General features: G+C 28.5%; 2 protein-coding genes across 2 annotated transcripts; both read right to left on the reverse strand.

Annotated features, from left to right (window-relative positions):
• Positions 1-6,101: 6,101 nt before the first annotated feature.
• On the reverse strand, positions 6,102-7,258 carry LOC122501927. The gene is made up of 2 exons (XM_043611719.1): positions 7,121-7,258; positions 6,102-6,854 (listed from the first exon to the last, which is right to left on the reverse strand). Exons 1-2 carry the CDS (start codon positions 7,256-7,258, stop codon positions 6,102-6,104), a joined length of 891 nt encoding a protein of 296 aa, XP_043467654.1.
• Positions 7,259-7,396: 138 nt separating this feature from the next.
• On the reverse strand, positions 7,397-7,927 carry LOC122501936 (KRAB-A domain-containing protein 2-like). The gene has a single exon (XM_043611731.1). It carries the CDS (start codon positions 7,925-7,927, stop codon positions 7,397-7,399), a length of 531 nt encoding a protein of 176 aa, XP_043467666.1.
• Positions 7,928-21,174: the final 13,247 nt, after the last annotated feature.

The raw sequence follows: 21,174 nt of genomic DNA on the forward strand, positions 1-21,174 counted from the left end.
CCAGGTCGTAGTCACCTGTAGTTGTAGCCGGCAGTTTTGGCCAGGCAATTCTAAGTCCGGTAATTGGCCGTGTTCAATTAAATTTTGTAATCCCTGAGCAAGGGATTTCCTTAGAAGTTAACGGGTTTAATAAAAAGTTTGATCAGAAAAGTGAATTTGAATTGAGAATAAAAATATAAAGAAATAAAAAGTAAAGAAAGGTTGAATTTAAAAGTTATATTGAGAATAATAAAAGTGACAAGTGAAAAAGTAAAATAATTAAAAGAAAATATTGAAAATAAAGTGAGTAAAAATAATTATAAAGAATTTGTGAAGGAAAATAAAATAATTAAAGAATTGAAAAAGAATATTGAATATAAAGTGAATTGAAAAATAAATATAAAGAATTTGTGAAAGAGATATAAAATATAAAGTAAAAGAATCAAAAGAGAATATTGAAAAAGTCTTGTATCAGCAAGAATAAAATAAAAAGTAATTTTATTAAAAGAATATTAATTTAAATATATTTTTAAAGACAGCCTTTTTTACGGGGTTTAGGTCTTTATTTTGTGCAATAAAAGGAATATTAAGGTTCAAGACGAAATATCAATCTAGTGAACCTAGATTGGGTATTTCTTTAGTTTTTCGGAGATACAACGCAAAATTTACGAAGTCAGAACGTGTCATTGGATTAATATTTCAAGGAGATCGAATTACTGAGTAGTGAGTATAAAAGACTTACACCACATAACACACACTACAAGTTCATTCACACATATATAAAGTACTTTCTTTACACACATAAAAATTAGAATACTTGTATTAGGGACTTTTTGGGAAAAATATATAATTCATGGTTTACATCTTAATTTTGCATTTTAATTTAAACATCCTAATTAATTTCCCTATCTTCTCATTTTTCTTAAGAGTAGGGTTCTCAACCTCTTAGTTGAATCAATAACTAAGTAGAGGGGGAATCCACTACCTTTACAATTTCTTTGTCCGAAGGACACGTAAGTTAAAGTTTTAAAAATTAAAATTAAATTTCTAAATCCTACTTTAACATCCTGGGAAAATTGTATTATTTATGAAAATAATCGATTTATTTCCAAGAAATTAATCAAAAATCTTGTAAATTATTGAAGTCCTGTGAAATTTTGCCAAGAATTTTATTAAAGTTTTTAAAAATAATTGAATTTCGTAAAAGAATTGTATTATTTATAAAGATAATTGAAATTTTGACGAGAATTTTAACAATTTTTGAACATAATTGAATTTTGGTGAAGAATTTGATTATTTTAAAGATATAATTGAAATGGCCAGAATTTTTTTTAATTTTTAATATAACTGAATTTCTGCGAAAAATTTTATTACTCTTGAAAATAATTGAATTTCTAGAATTATTTGTAACTTTTTCAAAATTTAATATTTTTAGTATTTTTAACTAAAATTCTTTTATCAATCTAGTATTTATAAAAATTGTAAAAATGATTCATTAAATAATTTATAAGTCATAATTTTATGATACTTCTTGTAAATTTATGTTATTTAAAAAGAAATTATTGTCTAAAATAGAAAAAATTCAAGGTTTTGTATTAAAATACGTATAGTAATTTCATAGTTTACGAGGCAAAGAAAAAAACATCAAAATTTAGTTTCCTCATGAATTTTTAAAATTCAATGTTTGCCAGTACTTTTACTAAAAATCCCTGACTTTTAATAAATAAAACACAAAAAGTAGTATAAAAAAATTGTGTAATAAAATTTTAATAAACATTATAACCACCACGTCGGTTTACTCCATTACCGGCATTATTGTTCCCACCCGGCGGCTGTTGGACGACGTCAGCGGCAATAACGGCGTTCTCACCCAGCTGTGGGCCGGCGCCGTTACCGGCATTATTGTTCCCACCCGGCGGTTGTTGGACGACATCATTCCCGGCAATAACGGCATTCTCACCCAGCTGTGGGCCGGCGCCGTTACCGGCATTATTGATGTTCCCACCCGTTTTTTTTATTGTTTTTCTTGTTGTTGGACAACGCCATTGCCATTTTCATCTTGAAAAGATTTTTATTTAAATTAGTTGCATAGAATTTTTAATTAAAAGTATCCTTATATAAAATCAGTAGATATGCAAATTAGGTAAAGAGAGACATTCTAATGTTATTTACTTTCGAAAGAGGAAGAAAGCAATAGCGTTAGATTTTCTGCGTTATAAACAGAGACCGATAATGGTATTTAGTATCTAGAAAGAAGGAGACAGAAAGATATTTGAAAGATATATATATATATATGTCGTAGGCAAATAGAAGAATTCGTCATTTAGCTAAATGCCTAGGCAATTAGCTAAGCGGCGCCGAATAGACAAATGAGCTTTATTATTACTGTTATTCGTCTATTCGCCTGGAAGGATTAGGCAATTAGCTAACTGGCTAGGCATTTAGCTATTCGACAAACGCAGTTTAGGCAAATAGAAGAAAATGATATATTGAAAAAATATTTTCATTTATTGAAATATTTGTTATTTTATTTATTATTACAAGGTTGGCTCTGATGACAGCGCGAGTTGCATAGTTTCCCTGACTTGAAACACTCTAGAGAGTAATAGAATTATTATTATACTAAATGAAATTTCGTTCTTACATGTTCCTCTCTAACATTTAATAAAGCTATTAAATTTATTTTGTTTCGATTATTGTTTACAATTTATCACGATGTGTATTTTTGTACACGGAAAAAATAAATTTAGCAGATTTTACGGAGTCGCGGATACAGCTTTTTACGAAACTGAGTTTTGTAAAATGTAAGGAATACACAGGCCTACAAATTTCAGACCCAGAAACGGGATAAGTCATTTCCGATGTAATTTGTCACCCTGAATCCAAAACTGGCAGCGAAATTGCTCTATCACGTCTGGATTCTGAGATATTCTAATCTAAAAGAGTAAAAAAGGCCATTTTTGGCAACATTCGACTCTCAATAAAATCAACAAAAATTTTTTTTTATCATTCGAACAAATTTTAAAGAAAAGTATAATTATTCACCTTTCAAAATATTCTACACCTGATCCGATCCGACTTTTTTTCACTAAGGTATAACAATTTAAAGTTTAGGTTACACGACCTAAAAACTGAAAAAACGAATAAAAGAATAATTGGAAAGGACTTTAACTTAAGCATCTGATTCTTAATATTTTGGATTCGTTGATTAGAAAACCGATGTCGGATTTTCAAAATTCAAAATGGCGGATCCAATATGGCGGCTGTCAAAATAAAAAATTGATCGGATTCGCTTGAAACTTTTTACTCGGGGGTTTTTAAGGTCGCTAATTACGAATCTGATGTCACATTTTCGAAATTCAAAATGGCGGATGTAATATGGCGACATATTTTTAAAAAATTTAACGGATTTGCTTGAAACTCTTCACTCGGGTGTTTTTAAGGTCGCTTATTACGAATCTGATGTCACATTTTCGAAATTTAAAATAATTGTGGATCTAATATGGTATTATATGTTAGTAAAATCGAAAAACGTGAAATTCGAAGTCTTTGGCGTACTTGAAAAAAAGATTTCCACACCCATAGATATCTAAATTGAGAAAAGATGTATTTACAGGTCTAGATATAAGCAAAGAAGTGATTCTGTAATATATTCTAAAAACGAAACCAACTATACGAAAATCTTTTGAAGAAAAATGTGTAAAGGTTCATAAAGAAAAATAAAACTTTAAATTTTCTTTACTAAAAGAGTGTATAAATTATGCCCTAAATGTTTGAATTTTACGTTCTTCGATTTTACTAACATATAATGCCATATTAGATGCACAGTAATTTTAAATTTCGAAAATGTGACATCAGATTTGTAATAAGCGACCTTAAAAACACCCGAGTGAAGAGTTTCAAGAAAATCTGTTGAATTTTTTAAAAATATGTCGCCATATTACATCCGCCATTTTGAATTTCGAAAATCTGACATCAGATTCGTAATTAGGGACCTCAAAAACCCCCGAGTAAAAAGTTTCAAGCGAATCCGATCAATTTTTTATTTTGACAGCCGCCATATTGAATCCGCCATTTTGAATTTTGAAAATCCGACATCGGTTTTCTAATCAACGAATCCAAAATATTAAGAATCAGATGCTTAAGTTAAAGTCCTTTCCAATTATTCTTTTATTCGTTTTTTCAGTTTTTAGGTCGTGTAACCTAAACTTTAAATTGTTGTACCTTAGTGAAAAAAAGTCGGATCGGATCGAGTGTAGAATATTTTGAAAGGTGAATAATTGTACTTTCCTTTAAAATTTGTTCAAATGATAAAAAAAATTTTTTGTGGATTTTATTGAGAGTCGAATGTTGCCAAAAATGGCCTTTTTTACTCTTTTAGGTTAGAATATCTCAGAATCCTGACGTGATAGAGCAATTTCGCTGCCAGTTTTGGATTCAGGGTGACAAATTACATCGGAAATGACTTATCCCGTTTGTGGGTCTGACAAAATTCTAAATTTTGTAGGCCTGTGATATTTCCGGATAAACTTCAAAAATATTCAGTATAAACTACGAAAGTTCTGTACTTTATCCTGAAACATTTCTTACATTTTATAAAACTCAATTTCGTAAAAATCTGTATCCGCTACTCCGTAAAGTTTTGTAAAATCTGCTAAACTTATTTTTTCCGTGTAATATTTATTAAGATATTAAACTTATTTTCTTTCAATCTTCTGTTTACAATTTATAGCTCATATTTAACGGAAAATAATGCAAATAAGACGTTCCAATATTTCAATAAATGAAAATATTTTTTCAATATATCATTTTCTTCTATTTGCCTAAACTGCGTTTGTCGAATAGCTAAATGCCTAATCCTTCCAGGCGAATAGACGAATAACAGTAATAATGAAGCTCATTTGTCTATTCAGCGCCGTTTAGCTAATTGCCTAGGCATTTAGCTAAATGACGAATTCTTCTATTTGCCTACGACATATATATATATATGACATTCCACGTCAACACGGACAGAGCTCTAAACAAAAATTGCTTTGATGGATTTAAACGTTCTAGGGCTTAAAAGATTTCTACGTTCATGTACTTTAAGATGCCGATGGGAGTTTTTTGCGAAATTCCATTTCCGATGCCAATAGAACTATCAAAAGTCAAAAGGTCCAAAAATCTCAAAATACTTTTATGAATTAAAAGCAAAAAACGAGGTAAATTATTCTGTAACTCATTCTTTATCAGTTTTTAGGGTTCCCGAATATAAATCTAAAGTTTTTTTTTAAAAATCCAAAATGGCGAATTCAATATGGCGGACAAAATTCTAATTTGATCAGATTCGATTAAAACTTGCTACTCGGGGGTTTTTAGGGTCGCTGATTACGAATCTGAAGTCACTTTTTAAAAATTCAAAATGGCGGATCCAATATGCTTTTGGGGTCGCAGATTATGAATATGAAGTTACTTTGTGTTTGAGACTTCAAATTCATAATCAGATACGCTAAAAACCAGCGAGTAACACTTTTTAATTAAATCTGATCAAATTAAAAAATTTGATCCGCCATTTTGAATTTCTACAAAGTAACTTCATATTCATAATCTGCGACCCCAAAAGCCCCCGAGTAACCTAAAAACTGATAAAGAATGAGTTACAGTAAGCTTACTGCCGGCAATTAGATGAATACACGACGAAATCGTTCACATTTCTCTATTTGCCTAGGCAATAAGCTTAATGCCCGGCAGTAAGCTTATTGCCTGATGAAGATTCGTCAATTAGACGAATTACATTAGCATCCATTTGCAGTGCACAAACGTCATATAAAAAATTAATTAAAATAATAATAATGATAATAATAATGTCGTTCTATTTTCTGTCAATCAGGTTTAAATCCATCTTTATTTATATAAAACAATTGTCAAAATAAACATAAACATAAAAATTTTTTTTAAATAATTATAATATTATTACATGATTATTTAATTTTGCAGGGATTTGAATGATGGCATCGTGAGCCACATATAATTTTTGCTTTAAAACAAGAACAGCGTTTTGTGCAACACTGGTCTTTTGTCTCTTTGCAGTTACATTTTTTGTAACCCTGTCCACCAGATTTTGATTGGGCTGCTGCAGCTTCTCAAAGAGTAAAAAATACATCTTTTTGAACATTCTCAATATTAAATGGAGTTGCTGCCGATTTTTGGAGTTCCGTCCTACAAAACCAACCGTTAATAATGCCGCTTTTTGTCCCTACTTGGTAAACTCCATTTCTAAAATCAGTTACAACTCCGAAAATTTTATTGAAATCTAAGGGACCTCGATCTACACTTGGTACTGACATAGTCACGCAGTCACCAATGGACAATGGAGGAAACAACTCTTGAGAAAAAGTAACCATTTTCTCAGCAGCTGCTTTTTGCCTCTTGTTACAGTCGTCTTGAACCTCAAGTAGATGTTTTCCTCTTGCACATAAATTGCAAATGAAACTGCCTACATCTACTTGATCACCACATTGAAAGTGTATTTCAGAGTGGCAATCTGAACAAGATACTGCATCCATTATGTCCATTGATGAGTGACAAATGCTGCAAAATTTTTGTGGTCGCGTTTCTGTCAATAGTTCATTATTATCGATTTCATCCTGACTTTGACCTTTCGACAGAGTTTTACTTTCATCTTGAGTCTGCACAGTTGAAATAGCTTGATCCTCTTGATGAATATCGGGTTTTGTCAAATTTAAAAGGTCGATTTCCAGTTCCTCTTCTGTGTTTAAGTTTTCTGCCACGTCCTGAGGTAAATTAAAACTTGCTAAGCCATTCTTCACAGGTCCAAATACAGCTTCATATGGAGCTCTGTTGATTGTTCGATGTTTTGATGCATTCTTCATCCACTGAAAAAATATTTATTATTAACAATAGTTCTGCTTCAACAGAAAATTATTTACAACTACACTCACAGAAATTATCTATTAAACATAATAAATAATAGATTCATTTATAAAATAATATTAGATAAATTTTATGATTAATAATAAAAATAATAATAAAAATTAAATTATTTTTTTATGTAAATAAACAATATCCAAAAATTTAAAAAAATCCGTTTATGATAAAATTTTTTTTAACAAAAGGAAAAAATAAATTTCAAGTTACTTACTTGGACTTCGTAGCAGCCTCGGGCCCACTCTATTGATTTATTGTCTATTATCCACGCTCGCAACATATTTTCTACATCGCCATTAGCACGTTCGACGCTTCCTTGGGTTTGTGGATGCCGAGGACGTCCATGTACCATTTTACTGTGCAGCCAAATAGAAATAAGTTCTCTGACTATATTTGCAGCAAATTCTCGTCCATTATCGCTCTGTAAAATAGCTGGTGCCCCAAACGTGAAAAAAATCTTGGACAGCTCTTCTGCTACATTGGAGGCATGTTAAGATTTGATAGGTCGTAGGTGCAGGAACTTAGTGGCATGATCCTGATAATTCATCAGCCACTTGTACTCTCCATCGGGACAAGACTGAAAGTCGATTAAATCGACTTGACCGCGGGCATTAAATCCGTGGGAAATAATCGGCTTCACCACCACCCCTTTTTTGGCAACAGATTTTTTTAAGTTGCAAGTTTCGCACAAACTAATAAAAATTTCACATGCAATCCTGGGGATGCGCCATTTCTTTTTCATATAGTACAGCATCCTATCTCGACCTACATGACCAGTTTGATAGTGTGCTTCCGTAAGTTTTTCGTAATAATCTTCAATCGGGACCATATAGATCAGATCGTTATTTCCAGAACTGCGTTTTAAAATAATATTGCACTCTGATCCAATTCGCAAAATTTCGTACGTCTTTGAAATATGATAAAATGCAGGAGTTTTTTCACCTTCATTGCTCAAAATTAACTGCACTTGTTCGAATTGTTTTTTATCCCACTTTGACCTACTTCCATTTTGTAATTCCATCTTTTCTTTAAATAATCTATCAAATTCACAACGATTCACTGAATTATTGTTTTCCATTATAAACAAAAACCGAATTACAAATTTCCTTTTCTTTAATTTTTCAAAATCTAAATTTTAGCGTAAATGACGGTTTTGACTTCTATTTAACGACTGCGAATTTAAACTGACAACTTTTCACTAATTACAGTTTAGAATCTTTAAATAAATGTCTATAATTACTATAAGTACATTATTATAAAGACAATACATTGAATGTATTGAATGAAATGATTGTTTTGAATCGAATTAAACTTTTCGACGATTGAAACTTATAATATGATAATAATACTTGTAATATTTTCTAGAATATTAAACAGTCTATTTTATTTATTTATAAATTGTACTTTTAGTATATTTATAATATACAATAAATTAAATATTAAATATTAAACAAATAAAAAGTTTATTAAATTATGAATAATGTTTTAATTTTATAGTTTATATTTTATTTTAAAATAGAAAGTACATAACATACATATAAATAAATATTTCTATTTGCATGTTGCATATAACTTATTTAATTAATTTTTTATGGGACGTTTGTGCACTGCAAATGGATGCTAATGTAATTCGTCTAATTGCCGAATCTTCATCGGGCATTAAGCTTATTGCCTAGGCAAATAGACAAATCTGAACGATTCGTCGTGTATTCGTCTAATTGCCGGCAGTAAGCTTTTTTTTATTTTAAATAAATAACTATATTTTTTTTGTTATTTAAGTTTTTATGTTCTTTATGGTAGCTTTTTATAGCGAAAAAAATAATTTATATACGGTACTATACGTAATATTTTTCGAATCAACAATGTTTTTATTATCAACATTCGGTTTTATTTTACCAAATGAAGTGAAAAATATTTTTATAAATATTTTTTTTTGTGTTTTAAAATTAAAATCATTTTTAACGGTAAAAGAAACATTTACTTATGAAAGTTTGATAATTAGTGGTTTCTTTTTAACAAGATTTTCTGACTTTTTTTCGCTTCTCACTAACATACTATGAACCAAATTCATTCAATTAGGTATATATTTTTTTAAATGCAGTTGAAGTTTTGTTTACATATAAGTACCACAAGTTTTCAAAATTTTGAGTAAATGTAGACAGTTTATTACTTTTTATATTAATTAAATTGATAAAATTCAAAAACCAAGGTCATTTTTTGTTAATTAAATAGATCAGTAATTCTTGATCCATCGAGGACATAAATTCAATGATTGATGATGATATGCGCAATCCTGATTTTTTGTTAACCGATTCTGACCATGAAAATGATAGAAATATCGACGAAAGTAGACACTCTGATAACTCTGTTGCTGTTAACCTGACTGATAATGACATAAATGATGATATTTCATTCAAGGAAACCTCAAACGATGATACATCATCCAGTGGAACATCAAATGATGACACATCATCCAATGGAACTTCAAATGATGATTCACTAAGTGACATTTCTAACAATGATGAGGGTGAATCAGTCAATTCTATTGCATTCTCAGATGATGATTTTGAGCACTCCGAAAATGAGTCTAATGCGTCAAATGATGATGGTATTAATCTATTTTTTTATAAATGTATAAATGCAGAAAAAATTTGCGAATATTCCAAGTGCTCAGTGTTTTTATTTTTCTTATTCAAATAAATAAAATTTTGAATCTCAATTTTAATAAAATATGTAAATTACCTTATTCATTTCAAAAAATAAAAATTTGATACTCATTACATTATTTATAATCAATATTTAATTAAGTAAAAAATTGTTAATTTAACTTAGATTATACAATCTGTCGAAATATATACAAGTTATCGATTGAATTAGTTTTTAAAAATTAAAATTAAAATTAATTGTTAATATTTGCAAACTTTCACAGATTAACAGATGAAATTATAAATAAATAACTTATATATTTATAGATAAATAATATTTAAACCCCCCACTCCTGGGGGTGGAAGTTTCAAGCTGTGTGTGACGAAATCTAGAAAAAAAAATTTTTTTGTATATAAAGAATGTGATAAAGGGAGGATGAACACTGTCCGAAAAGCGTGATGTAGATGAATGTGAATTTTTTTTCAATCTTGTTTAATATCTCTCTTATTTTTTAAATTCTTTTATTTACATCATCCACAATGTTTTCCTCTCAAAAATGTTTATCATTCCTCATTTTGCTCTCAAATTCGTTTAATTTATCTTTTTCATTTTCTGATTCTCAATCTTTTCTTTCTTTCTCTCCTTTTTCTCCTTCCTCTCTTCTCAACCATTCCTATCACATACAGCAGCCTAACTATGCATGAATAATGCTCCAATTCACAGTTCCACCTTCCCAAATCCTCTGTAGTTTTTTTTCTCGTATCATCCCCTATCAAATGATCTATAAAAGAGTTCTCAACCGCCTCTTCAACCAGTTCCTCCCTCCTCAAATTTACCAATAATTTATTCCCATTTAGTGAAATACTTCCCCACCTAGCTAATTTTCCTTTCCCCTCTTTTTTCATTACTGCTCTTTCTATTACTTAGTTTTTCGCCTTTATTACTTACCATCTTTTCCCCACGTTTTCTAATGGTAATAATTATTTATTCCATTACTAAACATTGTCTAAATTAGTTCAAATTAATTTAACATGCATGAAAATTTTTCAAAATTTATTAAAACTCAATTACCTTATTTCGGTACTTTGCGCATGGTTTAACCAAATTTCAGGTAAATATATTTTACCAACGTTCAGAATAAAACATTTCTTTCTTTAAAAAATAGGAAAAATACGATTTCTTTGCTCCCATACTTTTCCCATGTTTTTGCCAAAGTTTAGAATAAAAATTTTCATTCTCTCAAAAATTGAAAAAATACGATTTTTTACTCCTATACTTTTCCCACGTTTTTGCCATGCTTTAGAATGACAAACTTTTACTTTTCAAAAATATAAAAAAATACGATTTTTTTGCTCCCATACTTTTCCCATGTTTTTGCCATAGTTCAGAATGACAAAGATTTTCGTTTCAAAAATAAAAAAATACGATTTTTTTGCTCCCATACTTTTCCCACGTTTTTGCCATGCATCAGAATAAAAGTTTTCTTTCTCTCGAAAATAGGAAAAATACGATTTTTTTGCTCCCATACTTTTCCTATGTTTTTGCCATGCTTCAAATAGCAATTTTCGTTCTCTGAAAAATAGGAAAAATACAATTTTTTTGCTCCCATACTTTTCCCACGTTTTTGCCATGCTTTAGAATGACAAACTTTTTCTTTTCAAAAATATAAAAAAATACGATTTTTTTGCTGCCATACTTTTCCCACGTTTTTGCTATGGTTCAGAATAAAAGTTTTCTTTCTCTCGAAAATAGGAAAAATACAATTTTTTGCTCCCATACTTTTATTATGTTTTTACCATGGTTCAGGATGACAAACTTTTTTGTTTTAAATTAGGAAAAATACGATTTTTTGCTCCCATACTTTTCCCACGTTTTTGCATGGTTCAGAATAAAAGTTTTCTTTCTCTCGAAAATAGGAAAAATACGATTTTTTGCTCCCATACTTTTCCCATGTTTTTGCCATGGTTCAGAATGACAAACTTTTTCGTTTCAAAAATAAGAAAAATACGATTTTTTTGCTATCATACTTTTCCCACGTTTTTGCCATGCTTTAGAATGACAAACTTTTTTTTTCAAAAATATAAAAAAAATACGATTTTTTTGCTCCCATACTTTTCCCATGTTTTTGCCAAAGTTCCGAAGTATGGGAAACGCTTATTAGCAATGGTTCTCTAGATTTTGCCCATGCTTTGTAAGTATGGCTGAAAGCTGATCAACTTTGGCCGAAATCTATGCCCATGGTTTTGCCATGTTTTGCTATCTTTTGCCCATAGTTCGTTTTCCACGCGGGATTTACTAATTTACGAAGTATTCACTAATAATTCACTTATTTAACTTTATATTCACTCACATATAGTGAGTGAATTCACCAGTGAATTATAAAGATTTTTAAATTTAATTCTCGTTGAAGACACGAACGTATCCGAAGGAAAATAATCTACGATATGATTTTTAAATTTAAAAAATATATTCGTTCTTATATTTAGATGGTGGGCCCTAAGCGTGAGTGTCCTTCTCGCACTCGTAGATAGCAAACACAATTTTAAAATTACTTTACATTGTTAGGTCAGATGGCAAACTTCACCTCATCATTAAGTCTGCGCGCGGAAATTGTTTGACAAATTTTGACCTCTAGGTCAAAACTGCCCTCAAACTTGACATAAATTTTAGCGGGAATTATTTGTCAAATTTTGATGCGTAGGTCAAAAATGCCCTCAAAATTGACCTAAATTTTGAGGGTAGCGGGAATTCTTTGTCAAATTTTGATGTGTAGGTCAAAGCTGCCCTCAAAATTGACCTAAATTTGGAGGGGAAAACTATAGGTCAACTCTTGACCTGTAGGTCAAAAAATCTTGAAACAGCGGCGGCGGCATCTGCGGCGATATCTTTTTGTAATATACTAGGGGGGCTTCGCCCCCCTGCGCGCCTCGCGCGCCAACCCCCTATTTTTATTTTAATTTTGTTATAAATTGAATATTGGTTTTTAGCCAAATTCATTGAAACAAATAATTTCAATGAATTTGTTTCCAAGATACACTACGGGGAAGTAACCAATTTCGTATCTCAAAATCTAAATAAAAAAGAATTAGTCATATCTTATATAAAGATTCTATAAAATGATAAAAAATGGTACAAAATCACATTAATGTTTTTATAATAATAAAATTAGGTAATTTTTACTCAAAAATTTCTTTCCATACAATATTACTTATAAATTTTGAGTTCTCATCGTTTTCATTATTTTGGTCGCTGCACTCAATAAATAAATTATCTGGATTTTTGCATCTAGATAAAGCTACATATAGTTGTCCATGAGAAAATAAAGACCTGTTAAAATAAATTCCCAAAGTTTCGAAACTTTGACCTTGGGATTTGTTAATTGTCATGGCAAAGGCTAAAACTATGGGAAATTGTCTTCTAAATAATATAAAAGGTAAATTTGAGTTTTCACCAGAATCTAAAATGATTCGGGGAATGAAAGCAGTTGTGCCTTCTTTACTACCTGTTATTATTAAGACTTTAATATTAAATTTATGCATTTCTAAAATTTTTAATCTTGTGCCGTTACATAATCCATCGTTAATACTTAAATTTCTTATTAACATTACAATAGTTCCAACTTTCAAAATTAATTTATGAACAGGTAAACCGGGAATTTTTAAAGAATTTAAATATTCGTTTTGATAATTTAATTGTAAATTTTCATCTGTTTGATCCATTCCTTTATGTTTTACATAATCAGTGCTATAATAAATTGTTTCCTTTCCTGATAGTTTATTTAATATTTTATTGTTTAATTTAATTATGTCATCATTATGGCATGCCAAAATTGCACATTTTGAAACATCATCTTTTTCAGTTAAATTCGAACCATAAATTTTTGAACAAATATCATTTGTTTTTCAATGTTCAGGTATATAGAAAGAATTAATTTTACCTTTACCTATTTCTAAAAGAAATTTTGATAAATTTAAATGTGATGTTCTCATATTTTGTTTTAAATTAAAAATTTTGAAATTTGGCCAAAGGTGTGAAAATTTAATTGTTTCTTGAATAATAGTTGTTCTGTTCGCATTTTTGATAACTGGCAAAATTTGTCGAAAATCTCCCCTAATATTATCAATTTTCCAGCAAAAGATTTATTTTCAATTCTACAGCAATCTCTTAAAGTTCTATCAACTATTTCTAGAGCTTTTTTGGGTATCATAGAAGCTTCGTCCCAGATAATGACATCAGCCTCTCTTAATTTACGTTTATCCGATTTTAACTTCAAAAACGTTGTTTCAATATTTGACAAATCTAATGGCAATCGAAAAGTTCTATGACTTGTCATGCCACCAGGTAGTAAAATAGATGCAATTCCTGTCCATGCCATAGATAAAACCTTCTTTTGAATTGAAATAAAATAATAAATTAATGTTTTATACAAAAAAATTTTGCCTGATCCTCCAGGTCCGTTAATAAATATCATTTTATAATTATCAGTAGTAATTGTGTTAAAAATTAACTTTTGTTCTTTATTTAATTGACTAAATAATTTTAAAAAATTCTCTTTATTTTGTTTTACAATTAATTCTTCTTCTTCGGGGGTTTTTAAATTTTTGATTTTTTGAGGTTCAGGTAAACCAAAATTTGAACACGATAAATTTTCTAAATATAATATTTCATTTATTTCATTTAATGCTCTGATCTCATTGTTATTCTTGAATCCTTCACAAAAAAACTTTTTAAATTTATTCCAAACATTATATTGCGAAGGTGAACTGTCAGCAATTAAAAACCACGCAAAAAATTTTCTCAATTCTTTAGGCATCATTATGTTACATGCTTCCTCAAAAATGTTAAAAACTTGACTATCAGTTTCTATTAATCCCATGGCTATCGCTGCACTTTGAAAAGAATCGTAAGTAACATTTTCAAATGTTCTTAAATCTTGAAAAGATGTTGCACCTTTTACACGATTTAAAATCAACTTCAAATGAAACCTTTCAATGCCTTTTGGACTCACACTGTTCATTCTACCTAAAGATTTTGAATAATTTTTTCTTTTGAACCATTTCTTTTGTATTAAATCAAAGTAATAAAATTTGGGAATATTAGTGTATTTTATTTTTCTAGCATTATCATCTTTTAAATTTAATATAAACCAAGCTGTAAGAGTTGTATTACAATTGTTGTCTATTGCTTCTTTTTCTTTATTTTCTTTATAAATAATTTGTTGTTGATTGTCAGTGTGTATTGCTAATCGAATGATAGAATGTGATCTTCCGGACAAAGGTAATTCTTCTATTCGCCATGCAGCTTCCATAGGACTAATATATCTCGCGTCAAGATATTCGGTAATTTCATCATAAACTTCATTAGAGTTATTTTTCTTTAATTTAATTAAAGCTTTATCACAACCTTTGTGCAAATATTTGTAAATATATTTAATGCTCATTATTGAACCACAATATTCTACGTTTATGTGACACTCGTATTTTTTTAATAGAACAGGGTTAAAAGGTACAACCATTGAATTATCTACATTTACAGAATTGCCATTTACTTTAGAACCATATACATAACATTTATCTCTATTATCTCTACGTCTGTATTTTGGAAAACCATTTTTTTCAATTATAGTTTCATTACAAAATTCTTTCGGAAATTTTTTTGAACAAAGACTTATTTTTTTTAAACATGGAGAATTATCATTATGAGGACCATGTAACATAAATTTTATGACTAAATTTTTCAAATGATCATCATTTTCCGGAATTTCTGTAGAAATGTATTTATCTATTTGCTCTGGATTTAACAATTTATTTTTATAATTTAAAATAAATAACAAATGACTATGTAATAATCCTCTCTTCTGAAATTCTATAGTGTAAACGTAACCAAGAACATCTCCGAAAATTGAACCACTCAAAATGTCTGATATTATACATTTTAATTTTGCGTAAAATAATCTAACTACAATAGTAGGAATATCATTGCACGTTGTTCCACTTGGAAATTTTGAAAGTATTGTTTTTAGTTCAGGCCAATTGGGATTACATGTTACTGTGACAAATAAATCAGGTCTACCAATTTCTCGATTTATAGACATAGCGTCTTGGTAGTTTTGATACATATGCCTTGGGCTTCCTATGTAAGATGCTGGCAAAACAAATATATTTCCAAGACGTTCTTTATTTTCAAAATTGGTAGAATTATTTAATGCGCAACGTGCAACATGATCTACTAAACCCTGGTAACATTCTACACGTAATTTTTGTTGATTAAAACGAAAAAAATTTAATCTTGTATCTTCTATTATTAAATAAGCTTGGATTACATATTGCTGTGTCAACCTTCCACAATATAAAACTGGACTAAATTCACCTTTCAATCTATAAGCTAAACGACATGAATAATATTGTAAAGGAGTAAATCTCTTTTTACTATAAAAATTTTGTTTAAATTCAAAATTCCACCCTAAATCTCCTAAAGGGAACATAATAGGAAAAGTTAATGGATCAAGATGTAAAGATAACTTATTTAAAAAAGTAACTGGTTTTTTATCAGTTGGAACATTTCTTGGATAAATGCAAAGATCAAATTGTTGAGGAATATCTCCATTTCTAGAAACAATTAAGGCGGCACATTCTGCTGTTCGTGGTTCATTGTATGTTTTTTCATTTAACTTAACGTTTTTAACAAAAAATAAATTATACTCAGGCAAATTTATATCTTTCGATAATTCATATAAGTGGCGATATTTCAAAACATAAGGATTTTTGTTCATAATTTTTGTTAAAATTTCAATGTGACTTTTAACTAATTTTTTATTATTTTTCAACCTTTCATCAGTAGCATCAATATCGTCATAAATGTAAATCTGACCTAATACTGGAGATTCACCTTTTTTAGATATTAATGAATTGGGAATAGTGTGACATACTTGTCCTTGAACTTTTAAATTATATACACCTTTTTCAAATTCATTTCTAACATTAGCATTAAAACTTACAAAAGAAAATTTACTATTATAGTACCGTATTAAATTCCGAAATTTAGAATCATACAATAATTTTTTTAACTGTTTATCACAAGGCTTTAAGGGGGGCATTTTTATTTTCCCATTGTGACAACAACTCTTAAAAGAAAATTCTACTGACCAAAATAAAGCTGAACAATGTGGACACTCATAATCCATATTGCCAAAATTTATATACTCTAAATTTTGATAACTATTTGAAGTTTTATATTTTTTACCAATTGTCTGATTTCTTCTTCTTTTATTAATTCGATCTATAGTCATATGAATTACTCTATCCTTTTCGCGCTTCTTTTTTAATCTTTTTTCCGACATACCTGTAATACAATCATATTTTCTTTTTTTCTGAATCTGTTCATTAGTTAAATTTGTTATTTTTCTGTTTCTATCACAAATTTTTTCCTTATTTTCCTGATAATACTTTAAATTTTGTAATTTTTTAACTTCCTTTTTTTGCAATTTTCTTTTTTTCGGAACTTGTTTCATAATTACTTCAACAGTCTTTCTTTTTGTTTCAACCTGTTTTTCTATCCATTTTTCTTGTTCCATCATTACTTCAACATTCTTTTTTTTGTTTCAACTTGCTTTTCTATCAATTTTTCTTGTTCCATAATTACTTCAACATTCTTTCTTTTTGTTTCAACTTGCTTTTCTATCGATTTTTCTTCACCTTGTATTACCTTATTTGTTTCGTTCCTACATTCCAAAATATCATAATGTCCACTGTCAAGAGATCCAGAAAGTAATAATACCAATTTATTACTACTGTTACTCCTTCCATATTCTTTGACATTATGAACTATATTATGATGAACAAATAAATTTATATTATAAATAGAGACAAAAGCCTGAATTTCTACCTCCCCACCAAAAACACTATTTTTTGACATTAGATTACGATATGAATTTTTATCAACAATAATTTGGTTATAAGATTCATCTCCTATAATAAAATTTTCAAACAAAAGCCAATTACTTAAAATATAATTTACAATTTCAATTCGAACTTTTTTATGTTCTTCTTGATTATTATATAAGAAAAAAGAAAAAGATCTAAACAAACAGTTTTCATCTGGTTTAATATGAACTTTAATATTCATTTTATGAATAAATAATTGTAATAATAAATAATTTAATTTTAAATTAAATAAACGTTATGGAATAGTTTTCAGAAAATATTACTGACCTTCATATTTATAATAATACTCACACACACAAAAATTATAATGGTAAATGATAAATAAAATGCGAAAAGGATAACAATTCGGATTATTTTTTCAAGATATTCTTTCCAATTAATTTCGAATAATAATCTAAAAATATATTTTTAAAACGTTATCAATTTGAAACAATTTGTCATTGGTTAATTGTTGTTAAAATCGAATATAATATTAATAATTAAAATATAATGTTGATAATTCACGATGTTATTTCCAAATTCTATTGAATAAAAATTTGTATAAATTTCTGTTTAAAATTTTTTTCAATTTAACATATTTTCACATTCTCATTTCTAAATTTCAATTTTCAAATTCAAATCCTCAATAAAAAACATCAACACTTCCAATTTTGATATGGAGAGAACCTTTAAATTCTAAATTGTCAAATTCAAAACAATTCAATAATAAATGTGAAGTTGTCTATTTATAGTGAAGTTGTCTGTTCATAGTAAAGTTAATTTGTTTATATTTAATTTTTTTTTCTTAGACATTAACTAATCGTCAAAATTAAAAGTTAAAAAGTTCTTAAATAAAAATGTCTAAAAAAAGAAACTACAATTCTGATAGTATTTCGAATAATAATAAAAAGAAAATTAAGATAGATGAAAAAATTGATTTCACATCATCCAATTTTTTGCAACAAAAAGTTAAGGTTGGAGATAAGTTCGTGTGAGTTGTACAATATTTTTGTTTACTAAATTAATTTATTTATCTACCATTTTAATTAATATTTAATACTATTTTATTATTATATCATTATTATCAGATCTGTCGTGGGTTATGTAGAAAGTATAAATGAAATAAAAGAATATAAATCAAAAGATGAATCAAAAGAAGATTATAAACTATTTAAATTTATTTTGAATAACAATGATAATTGTCGTATATCATGTTTATCGTGGAATAACAATGCTTCGAAATTTTCAAATCTTATCAATGAAAATCAAGTAATGAATACAATGCTTAAATTAACTGAAATTAATTAATTAATTTCATTTTATAATTTATAATTATTTATTTATTTATTATATTTATTTTATTTATTTTATTAGTTTATTTATTACAATTTTATTATATTATTCATTTTATTTATTATTTATTTATAATTATTTTTATTTGCAATATTAATTAATATTATTTTTAATTATAATTTTATTATTCTTACAAAGAAACTTCTTCTACAAAATATGACGGCAAAAAATCCATCAAATTTTAATGATGGTAATATGGCCTACGAATTACTATTAAACACTTATTCGAAATTAACATATTTGGGAACATTTGATATTTTAAAAGAGGAAAAACAAATACTTAAAATAGAATTTAATAAAATTAATGTACTGAGCAGTACAGGATATATTAGTATGTACTATTTTGATGTTTAATTCAAAATTAGTATAAAAATTATTCGACTCTACAATTTATGAATACGAATTACTTCTTACAGAAATAGAAGGTTACTTAAGAGATGATTTTGTTCCAATAAAAGTTAATTCAAATATTTATTTTGGAAGTATAACAAATGGTGAACATAAAATTATTATTACAATTCAAAATTTTTCCGGGCAACAAATCTATCAAGAGGGACAAAAACTTCGAATTATGGGACAATTATTTGATAATGGTAACATCAATGCCGAACAATTTTGTTAAGTTAAAAAGGAAAAGATAAATTTAAACAATTAATTGATTTACAAATTTTATATATGTGGATTTTAGTATTAGGATACAGGTCAGAAATGAAAAACACATTACAATACTTTCTAATGAGCCACCCATGTCTTTAAACCTTTTATTGGAAGGAGGAGAATTAATTTATAGAAATTTTGATGAGAAATGATGTTTAGTTGATGGAACATATTTATTCTTTAAAAATTTTCTAATTAATTTCTTTTTATTTAAGTTTTTAGTTATAATATATCTTGGAAACAAATTTGCTGAAATAAATAATTTTAATAAATATTAACGGAGGATATTTATTTATTGTTAACAATAAATAAATTTTCTAATTAATTTCTTTTTATTTAAATTTTTAGTTATAATATATCTTGGAAACAAATTTGCTGAAATAAATAATTTTAATAAATATTAACGGAGGATATTTATTTATTGTTAACAATAAATAACTTATTTTTGTAAATGTAGTCTAAAATTTATTTTAATTTGTAATATAAATTAAATTTTGAAAAATATGGCAGGTAAGTTCCGATCTAATTTAAATTTCGATACTAACAGGAGATTTTTATGAACACTTTTTTATTGGAAGGAGGAGAATTAATTTACAGAAATTTTGATTAGAAATTATTTTTAATTGATTAGATTGTAATATTTGAAATCAGGTCCGACATGAATAATTTCTTTTTATTTAGATTTTGAGTTAAAACATTCGTTACTTCTCCTTTACTTTTTGTAAATTTAAATTATTGTTAAAATTATTACGTCTGTGACCGCAATAACTTTTGACCTAATTTAGGTCAACCCTTGACCTGATTTTGAATTTGTAATGAGGAGAATTAATTTACAGAAATTTTGATTAGAAATGATTTTTGATTGATTAGATTGTAATATTTGAAATCAGGTCCGACATGAATAATTTCTTTTTATTTAGATTTTGAGTTACAACATTCGTTACTTCCCCTTTACATTTTGTAAATTTAAATTAAAATTATTATTAAAATTATACGTCTGTGACCGCAATAACTTTTGACCTAATTCAGGTCAACCCTTGACCTGATTTTGAGGTTATGTTTACCCCTTGGCCTACGTCTATGACCTGAGGCCAACTTCAGAGCGATGACCCTTGACCTGATTTTAAGGTTATGTTTACCCCTTGACCTACGTCTATGACCTCAGGCCAACTTCAGAGCGATGACCCTTGACCTGATTTTGAGGTTATGTTTACCCCTTGACCTACGTCTATGACCTCAGGCCAACTTCAGAGCGATGACCCTTGACCTGATTTTGAGGTTATGTTTACCCCTTGACCTACGTCTATGACCTCAGGCCAACTTCAGAGCGATGACCCTTGACCTGATTTTGAGGTTATGTTTACCCCTTGACCTACGTCTATGACCTGAGGCCAACTTCAGAGCGAAGACCCTTGACCTGATTTTGAGGTTATGTTTACCCCTTGACCTACTTCTATGACCTGAGGCCAACTTCAGAGCGATGACCCTTGACCTGATTTTGAGATTATGTTTACCCCTTGACCTACGTCTATGACCTGAGGCCAACTTCAGAGCGATGACCCTTGACCTGATTTTGAGGTTATGTTTACCCCTTGACCTACGTCTATGACCTGAGGCCAACTTCAGAGCGAAGACCCTTGACCTGATTTTGAGGTTATGTTTACCCCTTGACCTACGTCTATGACCTGAG

Source organism: Leptopilina heterotoma, unplaced genomic scaffold, assembly GCF_015476425.1.
Source record: "Leptopilina heterotoma isolate Lh14 unplaced genomic scaffold, ASM1547642v1 Lhet_1051, whole genome shotgun sequence".
In the NCBI taxonomy this organism is placed as follows: Eukaryota; Metazoa; Arthropoda; class Insecta; order Hymenoptera; family Figitidae; genus Leptopilina; species Leptopilina heterotoma.

Bases quoted from the DNA above. Each gene is read 5' to 3' on its own strand.
- LOC122501927 (XM_043611719.1), bottom strand. From the start codon at position 7,258: ATGGTACATGGACGTCCTCGGCATCCACAAACCCAAGGAAGCGTCGAA. The intron at 6,855-7,120 runs GTAAGTAACTTG...ATATTTTTTCAG, and splicing joins GAGGCTGCTACGAAGTCCAA to TGGATGAAGAATGCATCAAA.
- LOC122501936 (XM_043611731.1), bottom strand. From the start codon at position 7,927: ATGGAATTACAAAATGGAAGTAGGTCAAAGTGGGATAAAAAACAATTC.